At 65.5% G+C, this 10,960-nt stretch overlaps 1 protein-coding gene across 1 annotated transcript; it reads left to right on the forward strand.

Moving 5' to 3' along the window:
- Positions 1 to 4,743: 4,743 nt before the first annotated feature.
- Positions 4,744 to 7,456, forward strand: LOC148591248 (C-type lectin domain family 1 member A-like). The gene is made up of 6 exons (XM_088537933.1): positions 4,744 to 4,762; positions 4,851 to 4,940; positions 5,012 to 5,094; positions 6,389 to 6,514; positions 6,585 to 6,730; positions 7,333 to 7,456. Exons 1-6 carry the CDS (start codon positions 4,744 to 4,746, stop codon positions 7,454 to 7,456), a joined length of 588 nt encoding a protein of 195 aa, XP_088394059.1.
- Positions 7,457 to 10,960: the final 3,504 nt, after the last annotated feature.

Below are 10,960 nucleotides of genomic sequence, written 5' to 3' on the forward strand. Positions count from 1 at the left end.
GGCTGGGGACACGTTGGAGGCGCCGGGCGCCGTCCCCGCGCGGTGCCCGCGGTGCCCCGCGTACCCTGCCCCTTGCTGAGCTGCCGCACGCCTTCCGCCAGCTCCGCGTTCTCCAGCTCCACGGCCACCGCGGCCTGGTGCTGCTGCCACGCCACGTAGGCTGGGGACACGGGGACGCGGGACGGGGTGACCCACAGAGCCCTGGGGGACCTCACAGAGCTGCACGTGGGACCGCAGTGACGCTACGTGGGACCGCATGGCACTGTGAGACCCCATGGTCCTGTGGGACCCCCCATGGTCGTGTGGGACCCCCAAGATTCTGTGTGCCCTGGGATGGGACCCCATGGTCCTGTGGGACCCCCATGGTCCTGTGTGTTGTGGATGGGACCCCATGGTCCTGTGGGACCCCCATGGTCCTACATGTCCTGGGATAGGACCTCCATGGCCCTGTGGGACCCCATGGTCGTGTGGGACCCCCATGGTCGTGTGGGACCCCCAAGATTCTGTGTGCCCTGGGATGGGACCCCCATGGCCCTGTGGGACCCCCAAGGTCCTGTGTGTTCTGGAGGGGACCCCATGGTCTATGGGACCCCCATGGTCCTGTGGGACCCCATGGTCCTCTGTGCCGTGGGATGGGACCCCATGGTCCTGTGGGACCCCCATGGTCGTGTGGGACCCCATGGCCCTGTGGGACCCCCATGGTCCTACGTATCCTGCAATGGGACCCCCATGGCCCTGTGGGATCCCCATGGTCCTGTGTGCCCTGGGATGGGACCCCATGGTCCTGTGGGACACCCCTGGTTCTGTGGGACATGGCCCTGTATGTTCTGGATGGGACCCCATGCCCTCTGGGACCCCCATGGTCCTACATGTCCTGGGATGGGACCCCCATGGCCCTGCGGGACCCCCATGGCCCTGTGGGACCCCATGGTCCTATGTGTCCTGCGATGGGACCCCAAGGCCCTGTTGGACCCCATGGTCCTGTGGGACACCCATGGTCCTGTGTGTTCTGGATGGGACCCCATGGCCTGTGGGACCCCATGGTCCTCTGTGCCCTGGGATGGGACCCCATGGACTGTGGGACCCCAAGGTCCTGTGTGTTCTGGATCGGACCCCATGGTCTATGGGACCCCCATGGTCCTATGTGTCCTGGGATGGGACCCCCATGGCCCTGTGGGACCCCATGGTCCTGTGGGACCCCCATGGTCCTATGTGTGCTGTGATGGGACCCCCACGGCGCTGTGTGCCCTGGGATGGGACCTCATGGCCCTGTGAGACCCCCATGGCCCTGTGTGCCCTGGGATGGGACCCCCACACCCTGTGGGACCCCCATGGTCCTACATGTCCTGTGATGGGACCCCCACGGTGCTGTGTGCCCTGGGATGGGACCCCATGGTCCTGTGGGACCCCCATGGTCCTGTGTGTTCTGGATGGGACCCCATGGTCCTGTGAGACCCCCATGGCCCTGTGTGCCCTGGGATGGGACCCCATGGTCCTGTGGGACCCCCATGGTCCTGTGCCCTGGATGGGACCCCATAGCCCTGTTGGACCCCATGGCCCCATGTGCCCCATTGACAGGAGACTCCCACCCAGCCTGCCCCAGGGTGACACCCCCACGATGCCACCAGGGTGGGACACCCACAGCCCTGCCAGCCTGAGGTGGGAGCCCCACCTGGGACCTCCCCGCCCCAAGATGGGACCCACATGAGGTCCCATGGAAGGTCCCCTGAGCTGTCCCAAGGCCCAGGACATGGTGCCCCCCAGCAAGGTGGCAGCGAGGGCTATGGGGACAACGTGTCACCAAACCCCGTCCACCGCCAGCTGCACCAAGCAGGGTCCCTTGGAGGGCAGGGTGGTCTCCAGGGAATCGGGATCGGGACAGAGATGGGGACATGCATAGACACAAGGATGGGGATGGGGATGGGGACAGGAATGGGGATGGGGACAGGGAAAGGGACGGGGATGTCACAGGGACAGTGATGGGGATGGGGACAGGGATGGGAAGGGGGACAGGGAAAGGGACAGGGAGGAGGATGGGGGCAGGAACGGGGATAGGGACAGGGACAGGGATGGGGACAAGGATGGGGACAGTGATGGGGATGGAGACAGAGATGGGGATGAGGATGAGGACAAGGATGGGGACAGGGATAGGGATGGAGATGGGGATGAGGATGAGGACGAGAACGAGGATGAGGATGAGGATGAGGACAGGGATAAGGATGGAGATGGGGATGAGGATGAGGATGAGGATGAGGATGGGGACAGGGATAGGGATGGAGATGGGGATGGGGACAGGGACAGAGCTGAGGCCTCCCCACGCCAGCCCATGTCCCCCCGCGCTCCTCACCCTGGTGGAACAAGACCCCCATGAGCCCCAGCAGGACCAGGAGGGCGATGGAGGCCAACAGGGCCAACCAGGGCCACCGTGAGGCCTTGGGAGGCCCTGGAAAACAGGGGGACGCGTCAGGGATGTCCCCTTGGTGCCCTGCAGGCCGCTCGGGGCCGCTGTCCCCACTCGCGATGTGGACGTCGTCCCTCGACCCCGGAGCGTCTCCGGCCTCCTCCATGGCTGCGGGGATCCGCAGGGATCTGTCCCCAACGGATGTCACCAGGGAGGGACACGGAGTCGGTCGCCAATAGCAACAGTCACCCCCTGTCCCCACCCAGGCCCTCAGGGCACAAGATGGGGACAGGGGCCCTAGGGACGCTTCGTCCCCATGGGAATCGCCCCATGGCCTCAAGATGGTGCCTGGGTAGGGGTGCCACCTCCGTGGTGACGGTCCCCAGAGCCCCAAAATGGCAGTTTGGGGGGCACCACGTCTACCACGATGGCCCCTGGGGACCCAAAATGGTCTTTGTGGGGGGCTCCATCTCCACAGGGATGGTACCCAAGGTCCCAAAATGGCAACCGAGGTGGCTGCATCTCCACCATGATGGTCCCCAAGGCCCCAAAACCGTGGCCAGGGTGACTCTATCTCCATGGTGACAGTGCCAGGGCCCCAAGGTGGTGACGGAGGGGACATCTCTATGGTCATGGCCCCTGGGGCTCCAAAAAGAAGGTCTGGGCAGGGGACACTCTGTCCCCACCATGACGGTCCCCAAGGCCCCAAAATGGGGGCCAGGGTGTCTCTATTCCCACCATGATGGTCCCCAAGACCCCAAAATGGCAACCGAGGTGGCTCCATCTCCACCATGAGATCCCCAAGGCCCCAAAACAGTGGCCAGGGTGACTCCATCTCCACCATAATGGACCCCAAGGCCCCAAAACAGGGGCCAAGGTGTCTCCGTCTTCATCCTGATGGTCCCCAAGGCCCCAAAATGGCAACCGAGGTGGCTCCATCTCCATCATGAGGTCCCCAAGGCCCCAAAACAGTGGCCAGGGTGACTCCATCTCCATGGTGACAGTGCCAGGGCCCCAAGGTGGTGACGGAGGGGACATCTCTATGGTCATGGCCCCTGCGACTCCAAAAAGGTGGTCTAGGCAGGGGACACTCTGTCCCCACCATGATGGCCCCCAAGGCCCCAGAATGGTGGCCAGGGTGTCTCCATCTTCATCCTGATGGTCCCCAAGACCCCAAAACGGTGGCCAGGGTGACTCCATCTCCACCATAATGGACCCCAAGGCCCCAAAACGGGGGCCAAGGTGTCTCCATCTTCATCCTGATGGTCCCCAAGACCCCAAAATGGCAACCGAGGTGGCTCCATCTCCACCATGATGATCCCCAAGGCCCCAAAACGGTGGCCAGGGTGGCTCCATCTCCATGGTGACAGTGCCAGGGCCCCAAGGTGGTGACGGAGGGGACATCTCTAAGGTCATGGCCCCTGCGGCTCCAAAAAGATGGTCTAGGCAGGGGACACTCTGTCCCCACCATGACGGTCCCCAAGGCCCCAGAATGGTGGCCAGGGTGTCTCCATCTTCATCCTGATGGTCCCCAAGGCCCCAAAATGGCAACCGAGGTGGCTCCATCTCCACCATGAGGTCCCCAAGGCCCCAGAATGGTGGCCAGGGTGTCTCCATCTTCATCCTGATGGTCCCCAAGGCCCCAAAATGGCAACCGAGGTGGCTCCATCTCCACCATGATGGTCCCCAAGGCCCCAGAATGGTGGCCAGGGTGACTCCATCTCCACCATAATGGACCCCTGGGCCCCAAAATGGGGGCCAGGGTGGCTCCATCTTCATCCTGATGGTCCCCAAGGCACCCAAATGGCAACCGAGGTGGCTCCATCTCCACCATGAGGTCCCCAAGGCCCCAAAACAGTGGCCAGGGTGACTCCATCTCCATGGTGACAGTGCCAGGGCCCCAAGGTGGTGACGGAGGGGACATCTCTATGGTCATGGCCCCTGCGACTCCAAAAAGGTGGTCTAGGCAGGGGACACTCTGTCCCCATCATGATGGTCCCCAAGGCCCCAAAATGGTGGCCAGGGTGTCTCTATTCCCACCATGATGGTCCCCAAGACCCCAAAATGGCAACCGAGGTGGCTCCATCTCCACCATGACGGTCCCCTAGGCCCCAGAATGGTGGCCAAGGTGGCTCCAACTCTATGGTGACATCCCCACATCCCAAGATGGCGGCGGCGGGGGGGTTCTGTCTCCACGGTGACAGTCCCCGTGTCCCCAAGATGGCGCGCGGGGGGCTCCGTCTCCATGGCGACGGCGCCACGTCCCCCGCATGGCCACCTGGCGCGTGGGGCCGCTGCCACCGCAGCCACCAAGGCCACCAAGTCCCCCCCATGGGGACAACATGGCGCCCAGCGCGGGCGGTGAGCGCAGGGCACGGCCGGGGACCAAAAACACCCCAAACCGCCCCAAAACGCCAGTCTTTCCCCATGCTCATCCCGATATCCCCAGCGCCGTCCCCGCGGTGGCGGCGGGTGACACTGGCCCTGCTGGCCGCCTGCCTGCTCCTGGCACCGGCCCTGCTGGCGCTCGCGGCACGGCGTGAGTAGGGGACACTCGGGGACACGGGGCAGCGGGTGGCACGTGTCCGCGTCCCCCCGTGTCCCCCGCAGACTTCGCGGTCCCCTTGGTGACACGGCGGCGTGTGGAGCTGCTGCGGGCGCAGGGCGCCCGGCTCCGCGAGGCGCTGCGGGAGCTGCGGCTGCGCACAGGTGACATTGGGGACATGGGGGGACATGGGGACATGGGGACGCGGCTGGATGTCCCCCGGTGTTCCCAGGCGGCGGGTGACATTGGGGACATGGGGACATGGGGGGACATGTGGGGACGCCCCACGACAAGGCTGAATGTCCCCCGGTGTCCCCAGGCGGCAGGTGACCATGGGGACATGGGGGGACATGTGGGGATGCCCCGCGACAAGGCTGGATGTCCCCCGGTGTCCCCAGACGGCGGGTGACATTGGGGACATGGGGACACGGGGGGACATGTGGGGACGCCCCATGACAAGGCTGGATGTCCCCCGGTGTCCCCAGGCGGCGGGTGACATTGGGGACACGGGGAGACATGTGGGGACGCCCCACGATGCGGCTGGATGTCCCCCGGTGTCCCCAGGCGGCGGGTGACATTGGGGACATGGGGACACGGGGGGACATGTGGGGACGCCCCGCGACGCGGCTGGATGTCCCCCGGTGTCCCCAGGCGGCGGGTGACATTGGGGACATGGGGACATGGGGGGACATGTGGGGACGCCCCGCAACAAGGCTGGATGTCCCCCGGTGTTCCCAGGCGGCGGGTGACATTGGGGACATGGGGACATGAGGAGACATGTGGGGACGCCCCACGACAAGGCTGGATGTCCCCCGGTGTCCCCAGGCGGCGGGTGACATTGGGGACATGGGGACATGGGGGGACATGTGGGGACGCCCCGCGACAAGGCTGGATGTCCCCCGGTGTCCCCAGGCGGCGGGTGACACTGGGGACATGGGGGGACATGTGGGGACGCCCCGCGACAAGGCTGGATGTCCCCCAGTGTCCCCAGGCGGCGGGTGACATTGGGGACATGGGGACATGTGGGGATGCCCCGCGACGCGGCTGGATGTCCCCTGGTGTCCCCAGGCGGCGGGTGACATTGGGGACATGGGGACATGGGGGGACATGTGGGGACGCCCCGTGACAAGGCTGGATGTCCCCCGGTGTCCCCAGGTGGCGGGTGACATTGGGGACATGGGGACATGGGGGGACATGTGTGGACGCCCCACGACAAGGCTGGATGTCCCCAGGTGTCCCCAGGCGGCGGGTGACACTGGGGACATGGGGACATGGGGGGACATGTGGGGACGCCCCGCGACAAGGCTGGATGTCCCCCGGTGTCCCCAGGCGGCGGGTGACATTGGGGACATGGGGACATGGGGGGACATGTGGGGACGCCCCACGACAAGGCTGGATGTCCCCCGGTGTCCCCAGGCGGCGGGTGCCCGCCGTGCGCAGAGGGGTGGCACCAACGCGGTGGCATCTGCTACCACTTCTCCACGGAGCCGCGTGCGTGGGGCAAGTGCGTGGGCTACTGCAGCGCCCGGGATGCGCAGCTGCTCCGCCTGGACACGGACGCGGAGATGGTGACGTCCCCAAGCGTCCCGGGCGGGAGGTGGCATCAGGGCGGCCCTGCTCATGGTCCCCGTCCCGCAGGAGTTCGTCACGGAGCGGATGCGGGGGACACTGGGGTCGGGGGACGCGGCCCCGCGGTTGTCCCTGCCCCACTGGGTCGGTCTGTCCTTCAATGGCACCGCTAAGGTCTGGACGTGGTTGGATGGCACCGTGTTCCCCACGGAGCGGTGAGGAGGTGTCACCGCCGCGGGGACACGGCGGAGCCGCTGGGACGTGTGTCCCCTCCCGGGGTCCAGGGTCATCCCCCTCCCCGGGACATGTGTCCCCCCTGGGCCATGTGTCCCCCCTGGGCCATGTGTCCCCTCATGGGTCTCAGGGTCGTCCCCCTCCCTGGGCTTTGTGTCCCCTCTGAGGGTCACCCCTCCATTCCAGGCCATATGTCCCCCCTGGGCCATGTGTCCCCTCCTGGAGCTCAGGGTCACCCCCTATCCCAGGCCATGTGTCCCCACCAGGTCATGTGTCCCTTCCCAGGGCTCAGGGTCACCCTCCTCCCTGTCCCATGTGTCCCCTCCTGGAGTCCAGGGTCACCTTCTCACTCCCCCCCAGGCCATGTGTCCCCTCCGAGGGTCACCCCCCCCCCCCCGGGCCGTGTGTCCCCCCTGGGCCATGTGTCCCCTCCCAGGGCTCAGAGCCACCCACCCCTCAGGCCACGTCCCCCCTCCCAGGCTCAGTGTCACCCCCCCAGGCCACGTGTCCCCCCGGGCTCCTTCCCGCCCCGGAGGGGACCAGGGGACAGCGGTGTCACCGCGGGAAGGGGCCGTCCCCGCAGGTTCCAGCCGGGCCCGCGCGGCTCCAACCGCCGCATGTTCTGCGGGCTGCTCCTGCACGGGCAGTTCCTCCGGCGCCGCTGCCGGGAGCTGCATCGCTGCGTGTGCAGGAAGGGGCGGCCGTGACGCGGGGACAGGGGACAGCGGACAGGGGACAGGGGACAGCGCGGCCGGAGCCACCACGGACACCCCCCCCGGCACCCCCGGATGGAGGGGACAGGGACACGGGGGTCACAGAGCCCCCCCCCTGTGGCTGTGACGCCCGCCGGGGAGGGGGGAGGGTGAATGTTGCATTTCTGGTAAAGTTGCCCAAAAGGAAGTTTTCTAACTCAATGTGATCTGCTGACCGGCAGCTCCGGGTCCAGACAGGCTCGGGGTATCCCAAGCAGCTCCCAGCAGGATGGGGTCAGAGCAGCTCCCAGCGGGATGGGGATGGAGCATCCGGAGCAGCTCCCAGCAGGACGGGGTCAGAGTGTCCGGGGCAGCTCCCAGTGGGATGGGATCAGAGCATCTCCTAGTAGGATGGGGATGGAGCATCCCGAGGAGCTCCCAGTGGGATGGGATCAGAGCATCTCCTAGTAGGATGGGGATGGAGCATCCCGAGGAGCTCCCAGTGGGATGGGGTCCCTCTGACTCCCAGTGGGATGGGTCAGAGCATCCCAAGCAGTTCCCAGGGGGATGGGTCGGGGCATCTGGAGCAGCTCCCAGTGGGATGGATCGGAGCATCCCAAGCAGCTCCCAGCGGGATGGATCGGAGCATCCCAAGCAGCTCCCAGCAGGATGGATCGGAGCATCCCAAGCAGCTCCCAGCGGGATGGGGTCGGTGTGACCGGAGCAGCTCCCAATGGGATGGGGATGGAGCATCCCAAGCAGCTCCCAGCAGGACAGGGTCAGAGTAGCTCCCAGTGGGATGGGGATGGAGCATCCTGAGCAGCTCCCAGCAGGATGGCTCAGAGCATCCAGAGCAGTTCCCAGCGGGATGGGGTCCCTGTGACTGGATGGGATCCCCAATGGGATGGGGATGGAGCATCCCAAGCAGCTCCTAGCGGGATAGGGTCGGTGTGACCGGAGCAGCTCCCAACGGGATGGGTTGGAGCATCCTGAGCAGCTCCCAGTGGGATAGGTCGGGGCATCTGGAGCAGCTCCGAGCGGGATGGGGATGGAGCATCCCAAGCAGCTCCCAGTGGGATGGGTTGGAGCATCCCAAGTAGCTCTCAGTGGGATGGGTTGGAGCATCCCAAGTAGCTCCCAGCGGGATGGGGTCCCTGTGACTGGAGCAGCTCCCAGTGGGATGGGTCGGAGCATCCCGAGCAGTTCCCAGTGGGATGGGGTCAGTGTGACCAGAGCAGCTCCCAATGGGATGGGGATGGAGCATCCGGAGCAGCTCCCAGCGGGATGGGGATGGAACATCCTGAGCAGCTCCCAGCAGGATGGATCGGGACATCCCGAACAGCTCCCAGCGGGATGGGGTTGGAGCAGTTCCCAGCGGGATGGGGATGGAGCATCCCGAGTAGTTTCCAGTGGGATGGGGTCAGTGTGACCAGAGCAGCTCCCAATGGGATGGGTTGGAGCATCCCAAGTAGTTCCCAGCAGGACGGGGTCCCTGTGACCGGAGCAGTCCCCAGGGGATTGCAGGGCTCCAACGGCACAGGGACATGCGGGGACACAGTCAGCATGGGGACATGCAGAGGGGCAATGGCACAAGGCCACGGTGGCTTGGGGACATGCAGGGCCTTAGTGGCTTGGGGACAGGCAGGATGGCGGTGGCTCCATCTGCTGGTGGCCACTCTCCACCTTGTCCCCATGGTGGCCGTGGGGGCCGGAGAGGCACCAGGGGACAGTGGCAGGGGAGGCTCCATGTCCCCCATGTCCCACGCTGGGGACAGGACAGGGCCACCAGCAGTGGCCACCATTTGGCACCATTGGGGCCACCACAGAGAGGAGCCCTTGACAGCCAGGGGACCTGTGGGTCACCTCTATGGGGACAGACCCTCTTGGTCACCTCCTTGGGACCTGTGGGTCACCCCTATGGGGACAGACCCCCTTGGTCATCACCTTGGTGTCCTGTGGGTCACCTCTATGGGGACAGAGCCCCCCTGGCTGCCACCTTGGGGCCTGTGGGTCACCTCTATGGGGACAGACCCCCTTGGTCACCTCCTTGGGGCCTGTGGGTCACCCCTATGGGGACAGACCCTCTTGGTCATCACCTTGGTGTCCTGTGGGTCACCTCTATGGGGACAGAGCCCCCCTGGCTGCCACCTTGGGGCCTGTGGGTCACCTCTATGGGGACAGACCCCCTTGGTCACCTCCTTGGGACCTGTGGGCCACCACTATGGGGACAGACCCCCTTGGTCACCTCCTTGGGACCTGTGGGTCACCTCTATGGGGACAGGGCCCCCCTGGCTGCCACCTTGGGACCTGTGGGCCACCACTATGGGGACAGACCCCCTTGGTCACCACCTTGGTGCCCTGTGATCCGTCACCAGCCACCCAAACAGAGCCTGGCTGGGTGCCACCCGGGTGCCACCGGGTCCCCGTTGTCCCCAGGGCCACGCAGCACCCATGTGGGGGGACACCCCCTCCCGGGTCCCCAGATGGGCAAGAGAGGGGCTAAATCCAGGACAGGCCAAGGGGGGACATGGGGATGTCCCCAGAGTCCCTTAATGGAGCCCCACAGCTGCCCCCCCAGCCTGGGTGGCCCCCTGGGGACACTGGGGACATGCGAGGGGGGGACCCACGGTGGCCCATGGTCACCTGCGCTTACCTGCTGTCCCCTCCGCTGTGGGGGAGTTGGGCTGGGAGGGGGACAGAGCTGGCTCGGGGCAGAGCCAGGACGGGAGCACCAGAGACAATAGGGACATGGGGACATGCGTGGGGACATGGGGACACAGACACGGGAATACCCACGTGGACACAGGGGTGTGAACATGGGGACACCCACAAGGACATGGGGACACCCACACAGACATGGGGACACCTACATAGACACGGGGACACCCACATAGACATGGGGACACCCACGTGGACTCAGGGGCATGAACATGGGGACACCCACAAGGACATGGGGACACAGACATGGGAACACTCACAAGGACACAGATACAGGGACACCCAGATAGATACGGTGGCATGGATATGGGGACACCCACACAGACATGGGGGCATCCACATGGACACAGGGGCATGGACATGGGGACACCCACAAGGACATGGGGACACCCACAAAGACATGGGGACACAGACACAGGAATACCCATGTGGACACAGGGGCATGAACATGGGGACACCCACAAGGACATGGGGACACCCACAAAGACATGGGGATACCCATGTGGACACAGGGGCATGAACATGGGGACACCCACAAGGACATGGGGACAGCAACACAGACATGGGGACACAGACACGGGAACAGTCACAAGGACACAGATACGGGGACACCCACCATGGATACGGTGGCATGGATATGGGGACAGCCACACATACACGGGGACACCCACAAGGACACAGATATAGGGTCACCCACAAGGACATGGGGGCGTGGACATGGGACAGCCACGCGGATATGGGGACATGGCCACCCACATGGACACGGGGACACAAATTTCCCAGTGCCACCTGCCTCGCACC

This window comes from Tinamus guttatus, unplaced genomic scaffold, assembly GCF_059628265.1.
Source record: "Tinamus guttatus ecotype Peru unplaced genomic scaffold, ASM5962826v1 Tinamus_guttatus_pri_ptg000902l, whole genome shotgun sequence".
NCBI classification, from domain to species: domain Eukaryota; kingdom Metazoa; phylum Chordata; class Aves; order Tinamiformes; family Tinamidae; genus Tinamus; species Tinamus guttatus.

Excerpts from the sequence above, each read along its gene's own strand:
- LOC148591248 (XM_088537933.1), top strand. Across the intron at positions 4,941-5,011 it reads GCTGGCGCTCGCGGCACGGC|ACTTCGCGGTCCCCTTGGTG; the intron begins GTGAGTAGGGGA and ends TGTCCCCCGCAG. Across the intron at positions 6,731-7,332 it reads ACCGTGTTCCCCACGGAGCG|GTTCCAGCCGGGCCCGCGCG; the intron begins GTGAGGAGGTGT and ends CCGTCCCCGCAG.